The following is a 23458-nucleotide window of genomic DNA, read 5'->3' as shown; positions in this document are numbered from 1 at the left end:
TTGCCTCTGTGAAGACTCTGTTTCCAAAAAAGATAACACTCTGAAGTTTTGGAAAGTACGACTTCAACATATGTTTTTGGGTGAGAGACACAATTTGACTCAACGCGAAGCCTTCTGCCAGAAGAATGGACTGTCAGGGCATTCACAGCCAGGATGCTGGGGAGAAAGAGATGAACATTCCCTAGTGTTCCAGAACCACTTGCCTGCTTCTCCTGTGCCCTGTAAGCCACATGGTCCCCCCCAGCATTCCAGGATTAAAAACAAAAAACAGAAACAAACAAAAAAACTTATGCTTCAGAGCCAGAAGGTATCTAATAATTCTGAGTTGTTGCTGACAGCATGATCAGTTGTCAGGACTCGGGCTTCTCATGGAAGGTTACGCAAGTAACACAAAGCAAGAATTCTTAGAATCTTTGCTATTCTTATTCAGTAGAAACCATGGTGGTTAGGACAAATATGTAAATGGGTCATTCGACAAACATTTTTAGGGTCCTCACCATAACCTGGACAGTTATACATGGTATGGCTACAACATATCTCCATTGTCCTAAAAATGTGAAGATCTAAGTAAACAAATTGGAGCACTGCGGTGAGCATCATGGTAGTGCAAGCACACACTTTTGGATTCTCTGACAATCCTAGACGAGGTAGATGCACATATACTGACTCTGAGTCGTGAAGGACGTGTAAGAAGTCAGCCAGCTAGAAGAGTCAAGGACGGAGACATAGGGAGAAGAGGGAATTGGGAATGTTAAGGGAAATCGATATACTCGCTAGAGCATGAGGCTGGGGGTAGGAGAGATCAGCGGAAATGATGCTGAGTAAGAGCCAGGTCACCAGGGATCTTGAGTCTGGGACTGATGGAGTTTGCATGCTGTCTTGCAGCTAATGGGAGGTCTCCTGAAAATTTTCTGAAGGTGAACTTAAGAGATTTGCACTTTAGGAAGTTTACTCTCATGACTGTTATGGATGGATTAAAGCACTGGGGGCAGAACTGCCGTACTCTGGGATATTTAGAAAAGTCTTTGGGGTCATTTTGGTTGCCATGCTGACTGGCATGTGCCATTGACATTTATTGGGCACGGTCTAGAGATACTAATACTCCTGTAAGGGTTGGGATAATCCTACATCACAAAGAATTGTCCCACCCTGAATGCCAATTGTGTTCTCACTGAGAAAAAAAAGGACGTACAAACCAGAGCTGTACCAGCTGGAATGCATTGCAATTAGTTTGACTTTTGTGTCCATGTGCATGACACAATCCTATTTGAATACCATGTGATGTAGAACAAATGGGCGGCAGGTTATGTGCGATTCCCAGCAAGCTAACTCACATCAATGTTTTCTTTCTCAAGAAAGCTGATCTGAATACAATTAGTGGGATTCTTAGACAGTAGAATATTGAATTTTTAAAAAGCAAATCATTCACTATCTGCAGTACTTAATAGCTATCGGTACAAAATCATTTGCTATAAGTATCATAACTGATAATGCACCCATGGGTCTCAATATGACGAAACAACCATGAGCTGAGTGAGAGATGAGGCCATCAACCAGACATAGAGAGGAGATGGATCTGGGCGAAAAAATAAGCAGTTGAGACCTGGTCTCTAGGGCAGAGTTTCTGAAACGTTAGGTATATAAGAGAAACTTAACTCACACAAAAATGCATTCTCAGGTCTTGCCCCAGACCTGCTGAATCAGAACCTCTTCAGTAGGACCCAGGAATCAAGTGAGCTCTGAGGTGGAGCTGCTGGTCCAGAGACTACCCTTCGACCAGCTTATCTAGGACATATTATGTTGCTCCTAAGGACCTCTCCCCTACCTTAACCATACGGGGACACCTTGCAATTACTAAAAGACTTATCAATCTTTTGGTAACATAATGAATCTTTTATGGAACCTTCTTAGGCCCTTCTGAAGTCTCAGACTTCTAGCCCAGAATAAACAAATGAGGCCAAACTTAACCTTGGCTAATGACATGTGTCCTTTTTCAAACCTGAGCTGTGACAACCTAGATTACCCTTCCACACAATACCCCCTAACCCCTTTCTTCCCCAAAAGAACGAATTCAAGAGTCATTCAGCTTGAAAAAAGTTTTAACTATTATCTCCCTAACGGATTTTAAATGACTCTGTGTACAAACAAATCATTTGTATCTGTACCTTCCTTTACAAAGAGGAGTTTCTAAGGAGTTATGTGCAGTGAGCATCCAGAAAACACTCCAGGAAAATACTCTTAACCGCTCTCCCCCAGGCCATACCATGGCAGTGGAAAGCCTGGGGGTGCACAGAGCTTGGCTTTCCATAAGGGCAGAGGATGGCAGCCTTGAGGAAAATGCTTCATGCCATCAAGGAAGCAGGGTAGAACCTGTGAGGCTGAAATATCTTTCTGTTTCTAATGCTCAGTCCTGTCACCAAGGGAGGCACTAGCTACAGGAAACTGAAAGGACGATGAGGAGAAATAAAAAATAGAAAGCTCATGCCTTTTATACACACTCTCTATGCTCAGGTTTCACACCCTCAGAAAAGCTGTGCTTCAAACATGGACCAAATAGCAGTAAAAGGAGTGCCAGCCTCTTGTCACATCCCAGGAAGGAAAGAATTAGGGCAGCGCCAGCCACAGAACAAAGAATCCTCCAGCGTAGTGGGGTTTCTAAGGGCTAGGGGGGCAAGGCTCCTCTGAAGGACTCTTCCTACCCCCTCAATGCAAAGTTGGGTGGAAAAAAGATAAAAAGGAAGGGGTCTTTTTGTTGTTTTGTTTTTTATTTTTCCTGGAGCATCATGCTGGAAACTGATTTTTATTCACCAACCCCTGCTCCCCAAATGTCTACAGTTGACCCCAACTTATACTGTGGAACGTTTGCTTCTACCCTATCCAAAACAAAAAAAGGGGGGGGGCAGAAAAATCTATTGCTCAACAAACTGAACACCAAACACATGTTTGGGGCTTGTAGGTTATCTACATTCATCTCTCTGTTCTGATTCAGGCTACCATCTCTTTGATACTGAATGGTTGAAATCTCTTCCATTCAAATATGCCTTTGATGGAAAGGGGCTTTTCTAATGAAGTATTGCGTAGAATAAAACTCACTCCTGGCCATTGCATGTCCCAAACATACCAGCTTGTATTTGCACTGATGGTCTCAACTTACCTAACAAGACTGCTGCTTTTCCTTAGAATACAAGTCGGCTCAGCCAGAAGGAGAAACTGGAGGTTGACGTTGTCAGGATGCAGAAGGAAGTTGAAGACGCAGTGCAGGGGTTTCGAAATGCAGAAGAGAAGGCCAAGAAGACAGCCACTGAGGTGGGTCCATTGACTGCTTGCTCACTCCTGACCTCCAGAGTTGACTGGAGCAGTAGCCAAGGGGCAGAGGCCAATCTGCAGCCAAAAAGGATTCCATTGATTCTCCATACAGCCAGGAGGAGGTTCGCTCACCCCTCTGCTCTCTGTTCCTATTTTGAAAAATTAGGCCAATTAGCTCCTCTCCTCTAACCTCTTGAGGCAATGAAAAGGAGCAGTTAGATTTCTATAGGCAAAATCTTATAGATGCAAGATATTTTTTGTTTTAAAGTTAAGCCACTTTCCACTTGTGAATCAATATATCGTGTCTAGAAACAATTCTTCCTGTGTTTCCTTAAAATAGCTATTTTCCTAGAGTATGTAAATGGTTTGATGATGATGATCCGGAAATAATGCTTATTTCACTTACTTTTTCTAAGCCGTACAACTGCTCAGAGTAGCAGAATCAAGTTGGTCAAGAAGGGCTTCAAGGCTGGTGTGTACCTTCTTTATTTGCGCATTTAAAATTGTTGATAGAAGTATTTTTCCTAAATGACACTAAGCTCAGGGTTGGCCACCAGCCTTGACTGTACCTTTGTAGGAACTGGAGGAAGGCCATCTTCTAGGCACTCTCTGGGGGCAGATGCAGCACTTCGCTCAAAAGGTATGGCAAGCAGAAGGCAGTACTCAGAAAAACAACAACAACAACAACAAAAAAAAAACTTTGTGGAGGTGAAGGGAGTGAGGTGCAGGGAGACGGGTATGTGTGCAGAGGACCCAGCCTTGCTGAGGGGAGCTTGGGTTTGATTTTAGCCCCCATCCCCATCAAGTGATGTGTAGTCCACATGCACAACCATATGCAGCAGCCCTGACCTTGCTGTGTGAATGGAAGCTGATCGATCCTCTTGGTAAACAGGGTTTGGGAACTAGGGAGACAAGATATTTAGTTCAATTTCACATTAGTCATTTTGAAATTCAAAAGAAGGGAAGAGCTTGTGTCTATATTTCTCCAGGATATTTAGCACTTGGGAGCTAAACAAAACTTTTGCACCAAATCCTAGCTACTAGGTCACAGTAGAATCCAGAAGAATGGAGAAGCATGCTTATCCCTCAGCCATTTTGTATGAAGGCAGACACTTCTGCTCTCTGATGGCAAAGAGGTGTATGAAAGCTTGAAAATGTTTGGCCAAGGGAAAAATAATATGCTTAACATTTATGAAAATCGGCATAGATAGAAAGGAATAAAAATAGCTTCGAAGTCTGCTTGGTAAATTTATGTAGTCACACATTATGAAGACTCTATCTGCTTAACCTTGCCTTTATAAGGTTTCCTTGGCTATGTTGAAAAATAAACTCACTACCTCTTCTCCCTCCTCAAATTCTCCAATAGTTTAGCTCTGAGTCCCAACCCCACATAGCAGAGCCCAGAGTTGCCTCCATAATTCATTCTTTGCCCTCACCATCTGCACAGGCGTCTCACACTTAAATTATACAGATGGTTGGTAACTTGATAGACAAAGACACTTTGGCTGGGAGGGCAGTGTTCTTACATTTGATGCACTGAGAGTTTCATGAAACAGTTCTTAATAATTGCATCCAGACACCAAGCCCTTGATGCATAGCCAAAGACAAGAGCAAGCTTCACAAGCAAGAATTAACCTACCTTGTACCAGACTTTTGGCACTGACACCATCTGTTGCTGCCAAATTCCTAGATCCTAAACTTATTTGTAGTTGTGAATCACAGAATTATGTAAGTGTGATGTGAGAAAGATTTTCATAGGCACTCCTCCACACTCCTGCGGGTGCATGATGTTACAGGATATGTCCCGGTGCTTTATTCAATTAAAAATTGTTGCTTCAGTTGGTCATCTTACTTTCAGTACAGATGTTGTATAATAATGTTCATATGGTACTTCATCTTTGGTCTTTTTCCACCACCCCTCACCCTAATCTCTTCAGAAGCCCCTGCTACCTTTTTTTTTCTCTCTCTTTTTAGTTTCAGGTACACGAAACAATGCAATAGCCAGACATTTCACCCCCCACAAAGTGACAAACCCCGTCCCCAATCTACTGCCCCCCAGACATCATACATATCTACTATAATTCCATCGACTCTATTCCCTACGCTGAACTCCATATCCCGTGACTGAAGACTGTGGGTAGAAATGGTAAGATCAATTGGCTGCCAGATGTTCTCAGTCTCCTTCCTTCCTTTCTAGGTAGCAAACATGTCAGAGAACTAAAGAAGGAGCAAGATACCAATGCCCACTTGGAAAGGATGAAAAAGAATATGGTGCAGACAATTAAAGACTTACAGAAAAGGCTGGATGAAGCTGAACAGACAGCCCTGATGGAGAGTAGAAAGCAAATCCAGAAACTAGAATCTAGGGTAGGAGCTGGCCTGGGTAATCATGGGGTCTTGACAGCTCCCAATTCAAGGCTGGAAATCACACCAGATAGCCCTACCTCCCTCATCACTTTTGCTTGTAGCACTTTCAGATCTTTGAGAGGGTCAGGACTCAATGGATTCATTCATTCTTGCTTGACTTTGGGCTCCCTTTCTTGGACTAGATGAATCTACCTTCCCCCTTTCTGCTGTGTGAGAGGGTATCTCCTCCCCCTCAATCACCCCAGCTCTGTTGTCTTCACAGTTATGTCACCTGCTATTTCACTCGTTCCCTTACAATCTTCCTTCTGTGCCTTTGCTCCTGTTACTTCCTCTGCCCTTTTCCTAACAGCCAGAGAAAAGAGAACGGACATGACTAAATCAAGGATCAAAAAAGACTTAGTGAAGATATAGTAAGAGCTGACAGAAATGATGTAGTACTTGCCTTCAGGGAGCTTAAAAACAAATAGAAAGACCGATCTTGAAAATAGGATTTTTTAAATTATTGAATCAATTCCAGTGACTGTGTACAGGTCATGTGACAAATGCTACAGGATGGAAAGAATATTCGACAGGGATTTGATGGCTCAGGAGGACCTCTGAAAAATAAATTACTGTCTTTGCTCATTTATGGTATGTCCATACAACGGAATACCAATGTGCATTTGTACCTCATCCATATAGTCATGCTGATTAAAATGGAATGAGGGAGAACTCTATAATATGTTCTGGAGATCATGCCAGCAGTACAACGATAAAAGGTGCAGGCAGTACAATGATAAAAGATTGTGCAGATTTTTTGCACAATCTTCTGTGCAAAAAAAGCGGGGAAAATATAAAGACACATACACATTTGCTTATATTTTCAAAAAGAAATGGTGACAGGATAAAACAAAGACTAATAAAAGTAGCTAGTCATAGGTGGGGAACACAGAGATGAGAGTTAGACCTTCTGAATGCACCTTGTTTAGTTGTTTTGATTGCAAAATCATATAAAACATATGTTCTTGGTTAAAAAAAAAGTTTAAATCAAAGAGAAAAATAAAACAAGGTAATCCCTACAATTTTAACACAAATGGAAACATGTGAAGCTAACTATATGTCAAGCTGGGGGGCGGGGCATAAAACACAAAGAGCAATTCTTCCCAGTGACTTTTAAACATAGTGGTTTGTCTGTGCATCTCTCATGAAATATATCAAAGGACAAAGCAAAAAAGCAAACAAAGCAAACTGCATTTGTAGTTTGAAAATAATATTGCTGCTAGCAATAAAACTAACATAATTATCCAACAACATATATAAGAACCAAGATTTTTTTAGGATAAGAGAAAAAAAACAAATAACTTAAAATATGCCTTTGACCCCTAAAAATACATGAATACTACTAGTATTTCCAACTCAAATTTAAGATTACAAGATTCAATTTTATTTCCAATTGCTGTTTGTCCACTAGTATCGCCTAGAATCAATTATAACTCAGTAGCAGTGAGCTCCTAAATACCAGATGAAGCTAAGCAATTATGGGTAATTTTCTTAAAAACAAAAATCATACTACCATTATCTATTAGAATTACATAAAGAAATATTTACAGGTGAAATTATATGATGTCTAGGATTTGCTTTAATACAGTAAATTTTCCTTGAGGTATTTTAATCACTCAAGCAACACAACAAAATCTTAACAAGTACTTAAAGTAAAGGGGGAGAGGTTTTGTTAGTCTCATGTCTCAACTGACAGAACTATGTGTTACAATTTCCTGTGTGATAGGAATCCAGAAGATTTTTTTTTTTTTTTGTGATGGGCTTCATTCACAAGGAACTTGCACACCTGTTGACTCTCCCATCCCCATTGTACCTCTCTGAGAAAGAACAAGGGACAGTATGGCTGACGTGGAGAAAGGGAGGTGAGGGGAGTTAGAGATGGAGTCAGATATTCCAGGCACGTTCGTGTCAGGGCATTGGGCTTTGCAGTGTAAAGAGGGTGGTCAGGAAGGCCGCTTTGAGAATATGGCATTTGCTTCAAGAAGGCAGGGAGAAAACCCTGGATATGTAGGAGAAGAGAAGGAGCACAGAGTACCCTTCCCCCATCAGCCCCTTACCTCATTTTCTGGCTTATTTTACTCCAGATCATTTACCACCATCTAAAATAATCTATATTTTACTTTGTTTTGTTTGTGTTTCCCCTCATTATACAGGGGAGAGATTTTTGTTTGTTTTGGTCACTGGTGTATCCCTAGCCCTGGGGCCTGATGTGTAGTAGGCATCCGAATATTTGCTGACGGAATGCTATGTGAATCTTGTTTGTATAACTCTATAAGGCCACAAGCAGATGATTGGTCTGTACTATAGCTCTCCCACAAAGCAGGGCTGTGGGGCTGTGTGTGACACAGACTTGGTCTGAGTTTTAGACAATCAGAGCTGAACATGGAGAGCGAAGCTTAGAATTAGGTAGTACATTGACTGAATCCTCCAAGTATGCTATATATAGCTTATTCTCTCTATATACGTATATATCCACACATACGTGTGTGTGTAATTTTATCACCTAAGAAGGGAAGCTCATCACCTCTGCCTGGATTAGCCTTTCACATCCTTCATTGTCTAAACAGTCTTTTTATGAACTCACAGAGTTCATCCAACTCACTTTTGGAGGGACAGTTTTCCCAGAGAGGTTGCCCTGTTTAACCAAGGCCAGAAAGAGAGCGGTTACCATCTTCCCTCTATGGTTTTGCTCTCTTTCAAATGCTCATGCCAACTGGCAAATGTGATGCCATCTTGGCTTGTTCCCTGCCAGCCTGTGGTCTGAGATCATGGTTTGTTTACAGGGTCGGGAACTGGAAGGGGAGCTGGAGAGTGAAATCTGTCGCAGTGCAGAGGCACAGAGGGGAGCCTGCCAACTTGAGTGATGCCTCAAAGAGCTGACCTCTCAGGTATGCCAGGAAAGCACTGCCTGTTTGTCTGGGCTCCGCCCTGAGAAAATGGGCTCCTTCAAGCTGGAAAAGGCCTTGTAGGTCTCCTGCACTTCTGTCTCCATGTTTGCTCTCTCCCTCAGCAGTAGACATTGACTCACCCTTCCAGGGCCCCTGTGCTATTAGTGGTTTGGGTCGGTCCCTTTTCAGAGCTCTCAGGAAGCCAAATGTGAGCGGCAAATTGCAATTAGAAGTAAAAAGCTATTTATACTGTCCTTATTTTTTCACACATAATGTCTGCAGCACTTTCAGAAATATTCCTTCCTGTGAGAGGCTGTGTGGGAACAATGTGTAAATGAAGTGCCTGGCAGAGGCTTAGGTGGCTACTCAGCAGGTTACATGGGACACTGACTAAAATTGGAGCCGGGGGCAGTTGCACTCCTATTTTCGGGTCACACTAACACTCCAGGCCACCAAGGACTCTATTTGGTGCTGGTTGCAGGTGGAAACATAGTACATTGCTGACAAAAGTCCTCCAAGGCTTTCTGACTGTTTTACCGTTGGCTAACATTGGTCTCAAGCAAATAATTGAAAAGAAGTGGGCTGACTTCATACCATGAATTAAGCTATCGCTAAAGTAACAATCCAATCCTTCACTCATGTTTTCATTTTCTAACTTCTCTTCCCTTGTCTTCACATGGTGTAGATCAGAGAGTCCATGAGAGCAGAGGCTGTATTGGGTGCCACTCTGGGGCCTAGCATCTTTCTGGCACAGAGTAGGTGCACATATTTCAGTTACTGAAAACAGATGCCAGAGGTCACTTTCTAGCCCTCTCCCGCTGCACAATATAGCTTATTCCTGTGAAAAGGCAGATTCATTCTAGGATCTCACTTCTGCAGTAACTCCAGCAGTACCAATGCACTCTGGGCCATGGTCCTGATTCTGGTTCCTGTGGCTGCCTTGTTGTTAGAAACATCAGTCTTCTTCCCTTGCAGCAGGAAGGAGAGTGTTGATAAGAAAGCAGAGCACTTCAGAAGCATCGTCTTGGGCTAATTAAGATGAAATGAGCTGCTCACGCAGTTCTTCTTTACTGAATAAGATGAGTTAGTCTGATGCTTCTATAGACCATGCTAGGTATAACAGAGCCACTGAGAAGCCAGCCTATGGTTGTGTGGCTCAGGAAGCATGCACCTGGGGAACATAAGAGATGTGCTATTTTACTCTCCTTTTGAGGGGGCTGGGGAGGCCACCCAGGTGGAAGGAGTGAAATGCTACTTGTTAATAATATCTGGATTTTTCTTTTTTCATTTTCCTATGGGTTATTTTTACTTCTGTAAAAATAAGTTGTTTTCTTGTGTAAACAACTTCATTATAAAACAAACCACCAAAGCTATTTGGTTGTCATTGTCCCAAGGACTGTATTCTTGTTCTAGTGTGTTAGATCTTTGTTTCTTCATAGCAATAGTCTTTGTGTTTCCCAGGTACTAGTATGAAGGTGTATTTCTTAATTTCTTCCAAGTGTCTGCACAATGCTTAGAGTTTATCTATTCAATTATGCAATGATTTTCTGCCATCCAATCAGATAACACCTATTGAACACCTATTTTATGCAAATAATAGTCTAGACCCTGTAGGTTTAAAGAGGCATTAGAAAGCCCTCCACATTCCTAAATATCAATACCAGCTTTTAAAATATTCAGGATGGGTGCTGAGTCAGTTGAGTCTGTTCCTCCTTCGACATCAGAATAACCACCAGCACTATAAGCCAGTGAGTTTTGTGATATTTGAAACAGGCTTCAATATGGTTTTCCTTTCCTAGGAAAAATCCCCTGGGGAGATCCTACTACATTGGAAAGGGAATCAAGTGTGGCCCTATCCAGAACAGTTCTATGGCCAGTCCCCACGGAGCATTTATCTTCCCCCATATGTTCCTCTAACATTTGGAAACACCCTATTTTCTCTCTCTGGTGGCTAGAAAAATGTACTATAAAGTAGGACATAAGATTAGAAACTTATAATTGTTATGGAAGGTGAAGAAAGTGTTTCTGCGCCCACTCTCCATCCACCCGCTCTATTTACCTTTGACCACTTCCTATATTCAGGGATCTGTGTGCAGATGTTAGTTAATCCTTACAAATCTAATTGCAGATGTAGTATCTTCATTTATAGGGATAGGTAAACAAAACTTGGTCTTGGAAGGGTTCTCCAGGAACCAGATGTCAGGATGGAGTTAGAAGTACAAGAGATTTATTGGAAGTAACTCCTGGGAAAAAGAAAGGGGAGAGCAAGCAGGATCAGGCAGATAAAGCCTTCAGACCACAGGGCAAGTCTGACACCCAGGAAAGGCAAGGATGAAGGAAGGAGGGTCAGAAAGAAGCCTCAGATGGCAGTGCAGTTGCCAGCAAGTCCCGGGCACAGAGATTGCCCCTACAGGAGTCCCTGTAGGGCAGAAACGGCCAGACCCTAGTAAATCTGCTGTGCCCGGTTATTGGCAGGGGCTGCCTGGGGAGTTTGTGATCTCCGTGTAAATACTACAGCAGATCCCAAAGGTACTGCAGTTGGAGGTTTTCGGGAAGCTGTTCTCATCAGAGCTGAATGGCAAGTTTCTTGAAGGAAAATGTGAGCAGGGCACAGCTCTAGTTCCCACGTGACTTAATGCCTCCGAGCGGAGATGTGAACCGAGGCCTAACAAAGGCTTGTCATCCCGGTGGGAGGAACATTAACATCAGCAACCACTTCCCGCCTTTTCCATTTTCTTCTGCGTGGCCTCCTTTACCACACAGTAAATTTACTCGCTTCAGTAAATTGCTTTTAAGCAATTAATCCTCTGTTGGTTTTAGAACTTCCTATACACACGTCTATGAATCTTCTACCTGAGAGGCAGAGGGACAGGCAGATGAAAACAGAGATTTTATTTAAACAATAAGCTTGTCTCATTTTCCTAAGCAGGTTATTCCTTATATATTAGTCCATGCCTTAGTAAGCTTAAAATTAATAATTATCTACTGTCAGATTTACTCTAAGGTGGGGGTGGATGGAGAGTTCTAGGCAATAGAAAAAGCTTCATTGAAACCGCCTTTATTTGTTTGTTTATAGATATAATCAACATATAACATTGTATTAGTTTTGAATATATAGCATAATGATTTGATATGTTTACACTGAAAGGATTATAACAAGTTTAGTCAAGTAACATCCATCACCACACATAGTAGTTAGAAATTTTTTTTTCTTGCAATGAGAACTCTTAAGATTTAGTCTCTTAGCAACTTTCAAATATACAATGCAGTATTGTTAACTATAGTCACCAGGCGATACATTATATTCCCAGACTTATTCATCACATAACTGGAAGTTTGTGTCTTTTGACCATCTTCACCCATTTTTCCAACCTCACCCCATCTCCCCCATGCTGTCCCGTGCCTCTGGCAACCACCAATCTGTTCTCTTCCCTTAGTATGAGTTCAGTTTTTTTTTTAGATTTCACATATAGATGAGATCACATATTATTTGTCTTTCTCTGACTTACTTATTTCACTTAGCATAAAGCCCTCAAGTTCTGTCCATGTTGTTGCAAATGCAGGATTTCCTTCTTTTTTTTTTTTTTTTGACTGTATATATTCCATTGTATATACAAACTACATTTTCTTTATCTATTCACCCGTCAATGACACAGGTTGTTTCCACATCTTGGCGATTGCAAATAATACTGCCGTGGACATGAGGGTACAGATATCTTTTGGAGTCAGTGATTTTGTTTCCTTCAAATAAATACCCAGAAGTGAATTTCTGGATGATATGATAGTTCTATTTTTAATTTTTTGAGGACCCTCCATACTAGTTTTCCATAGTAGCTGTGCCAATTTGCAGTCTCATCGACAGTGCACAAGGATTCCCTTTTCTCCACATTCTCACCAACACTTCTTTCTTGTCTTTTTGATAAAAGCCGTTCTAACATGTGTGAGGCAATATCTCATTGTGGTTTTGATTTGCGTTTCTCTGATGATTAGTGATGTTGAGCACCTTTTCCTGTACTTGTTGGCCATTTGGATGTCTTCTTTGGAAGAATATTCAGATCTTCTGCCCATTTTTCAACCAGATTTTTTTGTTTGTTTGTTTCAGTTGTATGAATTCTTTATGTATTTTAGATATTTACCTCTTATCAGATATAATTTGCAAATATTTTCTCGCATTCTATAGGTTGCTTTTTCATTTTGTTGATGATTTCCTTTGCTGTATAGAAGTTTTTTAGTTTGATATAGGCCTACTTATTTAGTTTTGCTTCTGTTGCCTTTACTTTCGGTGTCAAATCCAACAAATTATTGCCAATATTAATGTCAAGGAGCTTATCCTCTATCATTTCTCCAAGAGTTTTATCAAACTGGATCAAATCTTTTATCAAGTGGATCAAATCTTTAATCCATTTGGAGTTAATTTTTGTGTATGGTATAAGATAGAGGTTCAGGCTTTTTTTTTTTTTTTTTTTTTTTTTTTTTTTTTTTTTTTTTGCGTATGGCTGTCCAGTTTTCCCAACACCATTTGTTGAAGAGATTGTCCTTTCTCAGTTGTATATTCTTGGCTCCTTTGTCATAAATTAATTGACCATAAATGTATGGCTTTATTTTGGGGCTCTCTATTCTGTTCCATTGATTTATATGTCTGGTTCTGGACTTTTGTTTGTTGGGAGGTTTTTGATTACTGACTCATTCTTCAATCTCCTTACTCTAATTGGTCTGTTCAGATTTTCTATTTCTTCATGATTCAGTCTTGGTAGGCTGTATATTTTCTATGTTCTAGGAATTTATCACTTTCTTCTAGGTTGTCCAATTTGTTGGCTATGATTGTTCATAGTAGTCTCTTATGGTCTTTTGTATTTCTGTGGTATCAGTTGTAATGTCTCCTCTTTCATTTCTGGTTTTATTTATTTAAGTCTTTTCTCTTTTTTTCTTGGTGTGTCAAGTTAAAATTTTGTCAACGTTGTTTATCTTTTTAAAAAATAATCTCTTAGTTTCATTGATCTTTTCTATTGTCTTTTTAATCCCTATTTCATTTATTTTCTCTATGATATTTCTTTCTTTCCTTCTACTGACTCTGGGCTTCATTTGTTCTTTTTTATCTAGTTCCTTGAGTTATCAAGTTAGGTTGTTTATTTGAGATATTTCTTTTTTTTTTAATGTGGACATTTATCAATATGAACTTTTCTTTTGAACTGCTTATGCTACATCCCAGAAGTTTTGCTATGTTGTAGTTCCATTTTCATTTTCTCAAGTTGTTTTTTATTTCTCCTTTGAGTTCTCCTTTGACCCATTGGTTATTCAGTAGCATGATGTTTAACTATATATTTGTGAATTTTTCAGTGTTTTTCTTGTAATTGATACCATTGTGGTTGGAAAAGACATTTGATGATTTTCAATCCTCTTAAATTTATTAAGACTTTTTTTGTGGCATAACATATAACCTATCCTGTAGAATATTCCATTTATACCTGAGAAGAATGTGTATTGTGTTTCTTTTAATGACATGTTCTGTATATGTCTATTAAACTCACCTGGTTTAATGTGTCAGTTAAGGTCATTGTTTCTTTAATGCTTTTCTGTCTGTATGAGCTATCCATTGAAGAAAGTAGGGTATTAAAGTCCCCTCCTATTATTGTATTGCTGTTTATTTTTACCTTTAGGTCTGTTAATATTTGCTTTATATATTTAGAGACTCCTATGCTGGTGTATAAATATTTACAAATGTTATATTCTCTTGTTGAATTGACCCCTTTATCATTATATAATGACCTTCTCTGTCTCTTATTACAGTCTGTCTTAAAATTTATTTTGTCTGATATAAGTAGAGCTACTCCACCTTTATTTTGGTTTCCATTTACATGGCATATCTTTTTCCATCCCTTCACTTTTATTCTGTGTGTATCATTACATCTGAAGGGAGTCTCTTGTAGGCAGCAGATAGATGCTTTTTGGTTTTTTTAAATCCATTCAGCCACTCTCTTTTGATTGAAGAATTTAGTCAATTTACATTTAAAGTAATTATTGATAGGTATGTACTTACTGCCACTTCATTAATTATTTCCTGACTGTTTTGTAATTCCTTTGTTCCTTTTTTCTTCTCTTGCTCTGCCTGTGATTTGATGATTTTCTGTAGTGGTTTACTTAGATTCCTTTCATTTTTTCTTTTGTGTATATATTATAGTTTTTTTACTTTGTGGTTACCATGACGCTTACATAAAACAACCTGTATTTATAATAGTCTATTTTAAGTTGATAACAACTTAAGTTTTAATGAATTCTTAAGCTTTACATTTTTACTCTAATCCCCCACTTACATTTTGTTTTTGATGTCACAATACACACTTTTATCTTGTGTATTCATTAACAAATTTTTATAATTATAGTTATTTTTACTATTTTTGTCTTTAAAATTTTATTTATAATTGATTTACTCACCACCATTACAATATTAGTTTATTCTGAATTTAAGTATATATTTATCTTTACCAGTGAGATTTATACTTTCATGTTTTCCCATTAGTAATTAGTGCCCTTTCATTTTAGCTTAAAGAAGTCCCTTTAACAACTTGTAGGGCTGATCTAGTGGTGCTGAATTCCTTCAGCATTTGCTTGTCTGGAAAACTGCTGCTCTCTCCTTCAATTCTGAAGGACAACTTTCTGGATATTCTTTGTTAGCAGTTTTTTTCTTTTTCTTTCTTTCTTTTTTTTTCTTTTCTTTTTTCCTTTTAGCAGTTTGGATATACTGTGCCATTCCCTTCTGGCCTGGAAAGTTTCTCCTGAATAAGCTGCTGGTGATCTTATGGGGGTTCCCTTATTATGTAAAAGTTATTGTTCTCTTGCTGATTTTAAGATTCTCTCCTTGTCTTTAACTTTTGACAATTTAGTTATAATTTGTCTTGGATTCATCTTATTTGGAACTCTCTGAGCTTCCTGGATCTGGATGTCTATTTCCTTACCTCGGCAGGGAAGTTTTCACCTATTATTTCGTCAATAAGTTTTCTGCCCCCTTCTCTTTCTCTTCTCCTGCTAGGACCTCTAGAATGGAAATGTTGGTCGACTTGATATTGTCTCATAAGTCCCTTAAGCTATCATCACTCTTTTTATTCTTTTTGCTGCTCTGATAAAATGAATTCCAATGCCGTGTCTTCAGGTCAACAGATTCTTCTTTCTGCTTTATCTAGTCTACTATTGAACCCCTCTATTGTATTTTTCAATTCAGTGATTGTATTCTTTTTATTGGTAACTTAGAATGCAAAGTATTCTATTTTTAAACTTCTGAATTTAAAAACAAGACATCCTAGGTTAAATAATAGTGTTCCAAAGCTGAATGTGCTTAGTTATTGTATTCTTCATCTCTGCTTTCTGTCTAGAACATTCTTTTTCTTTTTTTTTTTTTTTTAAAGATTTCATTGGGGAAGAAGTACAGGACTTTATTGGGGAACAGTGTGTACTTCTAGGACTTTTTTCCAAGTCAAGTTATTGTCCTTTCAATCTTAGTTGTGGAAGGTGCTGTTCAGCTTCAAGTTGTTGTCCTTTCAGTCTTAGTTGTGGAGGGCGCAGCTCAGCTCCAGGTCCCGTTGCCGTTGCTAGTTGCAGGGGGCGCAGCCCACCATCCCTTGCGGGAGTCGAACTGGCAACCTTGTGGTTAAGAGGACGCATTCCAACCAACTGAGCCATCCAGGAGCTCAGTGGCAGCTCAGCTCAAGGTGCCATGTTCAATCTTAGTTGCAGGGGGCACTACCCACCATCCCTTGTGGGAGTTGAGGAGTGGAACCAGCAACCTTGTGGTTGAGAGCCCACTGGCCCATGTGGGAATCGAACTGGTAGCCTTTGGAGTTAGGAGCACAGAGTTCCAACCAGCTGAGCCACCAGGCTGGCCCTGTCTAGTACATTCTTATATTTTCTAACTCTTTGCTGAAAATTTTACTTTGTACATTCATTCTTTTCTTGAGGTTGGTGAGCATCTTTATCACCATGATTTTGAACTCTACCAGGTAAATTATTTACCTTCCTCTTTTTGTGAGGTTTATTTTGTTCTTTCATTTGGAACATGTTCCTTTATCTCTTCATTTTTGTTGACTGTGTTGGATTCTATGCATGAAATAAACAGCTATTGCTCCCAATGTTCAATGAGTGGTCTTGTGTAGATGACTCTCACTGTTCAACCCTGCCCTAGCTCTTGGTTGTCTCCGAAGCGTTTGTGATTGTCCCAGCAGTATTCTTTGTTCTTACTGTGTTTCCCCGAAAATAAGCCCCAGTTAAGATCGTCAGCCAGACAGGCACATTTAGTACGTTATGATGATGTTCCGGAAGAAGATGACATGACTTTATTTGAATAAATGTAGATTGTTGTACATCAAAAAATAAGACATCCCCTGAAAATACACCCTAATGTATCTTTTGGAACAAACATTAATATAAGATCTGGTCTTATTTTCGGGGAAACACAGTAGTGGCTCCAAGACTTGAAAGAAGAAAGTATCTCAACTGGCTGATGGTCGTGATGCTGATTTCATCAAGACCTACCCCTGTTGCTCAAAATCTTTTTCTCCTGGCTCTTACCTATTCCAACTTCTTTGGTGGTTTTCATGGTCTCTCCACTTAACCTTCCACTGCTCTCCACAACCCCCCTCCACTCCAACCAGTTTCATCTCCTATTTTCCCACAGCTCCCTTTCTTATTTCCTTATCTGTAAATTTAACAAATATCCTCCCTCAGACACAACACAGAGGCAGCAGACAGAAACACCCATTCTTTCCATAAAAGATGTCTATTTCCTAATTTGAGTAGCTGTGGACTGAGGGGCAGGCTTCTAATTTAACACACCTGAAGGGGCCGGCTGCAGTCCTCCAAAGATGGGGAGGCTGGTTGGTGCAATCGTCACGCTCTCTATCTGCCCTGACTCAGATCACTGATGTCTGAGAAAGAAGCTTGTGCACATGTCTGGTGCCCTGGCTTTTATGGCTGTTGTGCAGAGGACACATCCCTTGATAGCCTGGTACTGGTGGCCAGCAAGGTTTGTGTTTATGGCTTCAACAGGATGGTAGCAAACAAGGAAAATGGTTCTTAATCGCTATCACCCCAAGGTTCAGTGCAGAGGAAACAGAAAGAAATTCCCATCTCCTAGTCTTCCCCTGAAAGAGGTATATTTGCACATTTTGAAATCTCCCTCCTGAGGGTCCAGCTTCCAATCAGCCTGCATCTAGGTACTGACAGAGATCCTCCCCTTTGGGACACTGACAGGTCTTTGACAAGTACTTTCTTCACAACCATCAGCCAGTTGAGATACTTTCGTCTTTTGGGAAGTTCAACAGCCCCACTGTGAAGATACTCTAGTTTAAAGGATGTGGGAAAGGAAAGGACATGTAGAGTTTTACCTGCCTGCCTGCCTCTCCCCTACTTTCTCCTTAGAATACCCAAGGCTTCACAGAACACAGTTAAGAAATACTATCTCATCTCACTAGATTCCCTTTCTCCAACCCAAGCTTGGATTGCAATGGAAGCAATGTGAATGCACACAACAAGGACCTCACAGCTTATGGAATTTTCCTCACTACTGCTGATGCCCATAGCAGAATTCTAGAAAACTTACCTTTCCTGTTCCGTTAACCAAAAGCCAAGTGTCAATTAGAAGGTTCACAAATTAATAACAGGTGTTGGAGAGGCTGTGGAGAAAAACGAACCCTCATACACCGTTGGTGGGAATGTGAATTGATGCAGCCTCTATGGAAGGCAGTTGTGAATCATTCCTCAAAAAATTAAGAATAGAATTACCATATGGCACAGCAATCCCTCTCCTGGGTATATACCAAAAAAATATGAAAACATTTATCTGTAAAGATGTATGTACGCCAATGTTCATTGCTGCTTGATTTATGGTGGCTAAGACATGGAAACAAGCAAAGTGTCCTCGGATGGATGGTTGGATAAAGAAAATGTGGTATATATACACAATGGAATACTACTCTGCCCATAAGAAAAGGTGAAATACTACCATTTGTGACAACATGGATGGATCTTGAGATTATTATGCTAAGTGAAATAAGTCAGCCAGGAAAAATTGAGAACGATATGATTTCACTGATATGGGGATATAAACTGAAAGTAACAAAGGAATAAGACAAACAAATGAAGAAACAAAAACTCAGAGACAGATAATAGTTTGGTGGTTACCAGAGGTTAGGGAGGATGGTAGAAGAGGGTAAAGAGGGTCAAAATATATGGTGATAGAAGGAGAACTGAGTCTGGATGGTGAACATACAATGCAATAGATAGATGATGTATTATGAATTGTACACTTGAAATCTATGTAATTTTACTAACCATTGTCACCCCAATAAATTTAATTTTAAAAAAAAAAACACCTAAAAACGAAAATGAAAAAAATAAAATAAAATTCGAAGGAAGAGATGGTTTGATTGCGGGGAGTGGGGACAAGCAGATGTAGTTTTGTTACAATGGGAGGGCTGAAGACCAAACTGAAACTAGTAGCTTTGACTTCCATTTTGGCAACAGCTGGGAGTTCTGTGGTGAATCAGGAGAAATGACTCTCACTGCTCAGAGCTGTATTTATTAATTCTTTGCAACTTTGGATGAGTAGAGTTAAACCCATTTTTCAAACCATAACTCTACTACGGTGTTGAACAAAGTTTCCTGTTTCGTTTCCTCACATGAGGCTACTTCCAATGTGGACTGCTGGATCCTTCAAATCACCTTCACATCCATACCTATGCATTTCAGGCAGAGGAAGACAAGAAAAATCTGACCAGGATGCAGACTCTGATGGATAATCTTCAGCTAAAAGTGCAAAGTTACAAGCAGCAAATTGAGGCAGTGGTAAGTGCCTGGGGCAGTTACAGCCTCATGGATTTCCCAGCCGTTGTTTTTGATTAATGGAGATGTGTGGCCCTGAGCTAGGTGAGCAGCTTGTCAGAGAGAACCAGCTCAGCTTAAAGTCTGCTCATTCTCTGTTTTTTCTCTCAAACTAGAATTATCACCCACGGTAAAAATTTGTGCTACTTTTCTCTTCAGGGAGCCAGAGCACTCTCCTTCAACCCTGTGATTACACCTAAACATGTTCACTGCACGAAATGAGCCAAGTTAAGAGCATGGTATCAAGTAGGGATGGCAAATTTGGGGTTGGGTAATCACCCCAGGGCCTTCATCACTCTGAAACCTTGAGTGAGCATAAATGCAATTCACAGTCCTTTTTTTTATGGTAAGCTTGGACAAGACTGTGCACAAAAACACCATCATTTGAAATGTATTTATCAATTTTGGATTAGTATCCATAGCTACGTACAATGTAATTAATAATTACCATGTATATTGGCTTATACCTAATAATATCTCTTGAGGGGTTTTGAATTATTTAAACGATTTGGGCTAAACCACTTATGTCTAATAATTACCCGTTGACCCATATAATTGTAAAGACAAGCCTCCTCTAACCAGAGGTAGAATAACATGTTGAACTGATTAGAAAAAAAATAACCGTGGTTATTGTATCATATACCAAATCTGTGAAAGCTGGACTATATCCAGTTGGTGGAAAGTGCCAACCATATTCTGAATTTCCGGGGCACAACAGTTATAAAAATAGATCTCGTGCCTGCTGGAAAGTCTGAATCCTGATATGTCATACTGAAACATATTCCACTCAATACACAGAAGTTTAGATTCCTTTCACACATTTTTCAACTTTCTCATGTCAGAGCAGAAAAAAAATATGACTGTGTAGGTATAGGGATTTCTTTTTTTTTTCATTTTTTACCTTTATAGGAAGCACAAGCCAATCAATATCTTACTAAGCATAAGAAGCAGCAACATGAGTTGAACGAAGCTAAGGAAAGGGCAGAGATAGCAGAATCTCACGTCAATAAACTCAAGATTAAAGCAAAAGAGTCTGGAAAACAAGGTATGTCAGACATTCAACTCTATTCTAACTTAAAGCTTGTGTATTTAGGGCTCATGACATGACATGGAGCAGTATAATAAGAAATTTCTTGTTTTTCTCTTTAAAGGTTTTTAAAAAACAAGCTCTAATAAAATCTTCCCATATTTACTAAATTCTCCTTGTCCCGGTAGTAGAAACTCCTAGGTATTTGAGTGGGATGCACACTGTATTTATACTTCTCAAATGCTAGGTTAATTCTAGATTAACTTGCAGACTCTGAGCTCCAGGGACTAGATTCATTTGCATAGAATAGTCAGGAGCTCAGGGAGTAAAGCTGCTTTAAAAAGCACAGATGGATCTGCTTGAAATTCTAAGTGAAGTGTTTCTATGGTAGACAAGTACTTGACTTTGTACCACATCAACATAGAAACCTGGGAGCACAAGTTTAAAATTGAGGCAGTGAAGGACCACAAATGCAAGAGTCCTGCTTTCTAGTTTTCTGCCCTACAACACAGAGAAAGGAACTTTCTACATTTCTGTGGTCCATGAAACTGCTGTTCTAATCCAATAGTAGAGGCTATGACCCTTATTTTGCTGGCAAAGGGACAGAGTGACAAAGAACACCGAACGGGAGGCTTGGCAGGGTCAGTGTCTTATTCTCTTCTGGCTGCTGTAACAGAATACCTGAGACTGGTTGTCTTATAAACAGCAACCATTGGTTTCTCACAGGTCTGGAGGCTGGGAAATCCAGGAACACGGCGCTGGTAGGTTGAATACCTGGTGTGAGGGCCACTTCCTCATAGGTGGGCTTCTCACTCTAACCTCACACAGTAGAAAGGGGGAACGAAGCTCTCTGGGGTTTTCTTTCTTTAAATAAGGGTACTAATACCATTCATGAGATCCCCAACCTCATGACCTAATCACTTCCTAAAGGCCCCACCTAATACCATCACCGTGGGTGTTAGGATTTTAACATATGAATTTGTGGGGGACATAAATAGTCAAGGCCATAGTAGTCAGGGTAACCTCAACTTCCTCACTGAGATTCTCCCACGAACACATAGTTTTTGAATGAGATCTGGCTTTAGGGGAAGCTAGGAATTAAAGATTGGATGCCCTTCCTAGAATGCCTGGAAAGGACTTAGCACACTGCCTAGCACAGATCCGCGCCATCATTGCATTTTTTAAAAATTTGCTATATGCCTGGGCCTCTTATTATAAATGAGTTACTCATAACCCTGCAAAAAAAGCTGATAGCGTTGCCAATAGCAAATGCTCCTTGAAGGGAGGTCCAAAGGATCTCTTTTACAGGAGAGACTAAAAGTTGGTATGCCGAATATATTTAGATCTAAATATGAGAAGCATGAGTCATCGGCAAACTCCAGAGACTTCTTCCTGATGCCTACATGGCTGCCTCAGGGATGAGGCCTATGTGGAGAGGTCCAGCTAAGCGGTTTGAACTCTGGCCTCAATTGGAGAAGGTTATGGCATTGGATTTGGGGTCTGCTGTGCACGGCCTGCCCAGCAACCCCATATAATGGATTGTTTAGGGAACTGCTTCATATGTGTTACAATTGCCCTCAGCTGCAGGAGGTTGAAGGGCCTCCAAAACAGATGTAAAGTATTAGACTTTGTCACAGTCATTTCCAACAAAGAATAAAATGAGCAAAGCAGAAATTGCTTCTGAGAGGCCAGAGATGAATAGGAAAAGTGTCCTTGGCAGTGCAGTGACTAATTGTTTCCCATTCACAGAAGGAAAGCCTGAAAATTTCTCAACTGCCATAAAGCAGAGAAAACGGTTTCCTGATAGAAATGTGTGTCAAGGCTGTGGAACAAATTGGTGATTTGGCTACAGAGACTTTCCCTCATAGGGTCTTCTGTAGAGGGCGCCGCCTGCACTGGCAAGACAAGGTAGGTGGACAACTGAGAGCGACGGAGCACGCCCTTGGGGTGAATTACTGGTGTATGTCTGTTTTCTATAATGCAAATCATTGTCCCAATTCTCTGTCTCCCTTTCAAGCTAATGAAGAGTTGGCTAAGTCCTGCTTATCTCTGGAAAGGACTGGACTTGGTTCTGGGCTTGTGTTCCACTGATGAAAGTCACAGACTCTCGCAGAACACACTGATATTCTGTTTTTCAGGCTCGTGAAGAATAAGCAGCCCTTGCTTATTAAAGACAGCGGCTGGAGAAGCACAAGGAGGATTCCATTTTATGACCAAAAAGTTAAGTTACATTTGAAACAAACACTGATAACAAACAAACAAAAACCATGTTGCTGTGGTGTGAAAAGCAGTTTAAACAAGGCGATTAGAAAAATGTAATAACTAAAGAGAATATCCTTGCTTCCAAGGTTAATGGGGATTTTTCGGTCCTCAAATACAAGTCAACATGTCACATGAAAGATTAAATAGATGCAAGGACCTTTTAAATTCTGAAGTTAACAAATGAATGAATACTTGTTCTTTGTCATATTGCCTCTTAATGAGTAACATTCATAGAATACATCCAGTTACAGTCTATGAGGACGAGAGCATGTTGGTAAACGGTTATTACTGAAGTTATGGACTTTGCTTGACTCATCCCTCATCCATGAGTCTGTGTTTTTAGCCACTAATGGTGAGAGTTGATCAGCTTTTCTCTTAGCACTGTGATTTACATAGTGTCACAGTTAAGCACTTTGAACTTGTAAGTAAAATCTTCCTAATCCGAACACATGTAGGCTACGTGCTGGTGCAGACTTTAAACACTGAAGCAGCTTCTCACACAGATGTTCAGGTAATGATACGTGGTATTAGGGCTTGGAATTGTGCCAGTTTCCCTAAGCTAGAAGTGCTTTTCCCAGAATTCCTTTCTCTGTGTGGTTCTGGATTAGAGTTGGTCACAGGAGCAATTTGTACCAGATCTGAGAGAGAAAAATGAAGGAGCAGCTGTTTATTTTGTTCTCATAAGGTCAGTGGACAGTCC

At 40.1% G+C, this 23458-nt stretch overlaps 1 protein-coding gene across 1 annotated transcript in view; it reads left to right on the top strand.

Moving 5' to 3' along the window:
- Positions 1–23458, top strand: part of MYH15 (myosin heavy chain 15) — a 127692-nt gene extending 104234 nt beyond the window's left edge. Inside the window, 6 exon segments of the mRNA XM_033124141.1 lie at positions 3181–3358; positions 5504–5673; positions 8496–8600; positions 19338–19433; positions 20379–22404; positions 22635–23458. Of these exon segments, the coding sequence (XP_032980032.1) occupies positions 3181–3358; positions 5504–5673; positions 8496–8600; positions 19338–19433; positions 20379–20576 (747 nt within the window). The 3' untranslated portion in view covers positions 20577–22404; positions 22635–23458.

The sequence above is a fragment of the Rhinolophus ferrumequinum genome, chromosome 2, assembly GCF_004115265.2.
Source record: "Rhinolophus ferrumequinum isolate MPI-CBG mRhiFer1 chromosome 2, mRhiFer1_v1.p, whole genome shotgun sequence".
Lineage (NCBI taxonomy): Eukaryota > Metazoa > Chordata > Mammalia > Chiroptera > Rhinolophidae > Rhinolophus > Rhinolophus ferrumequinum.
Note: the sequence above shows the minus strand (reverse complement) of the source record. Positions and strands in the feature narration are given on the sequence as shown.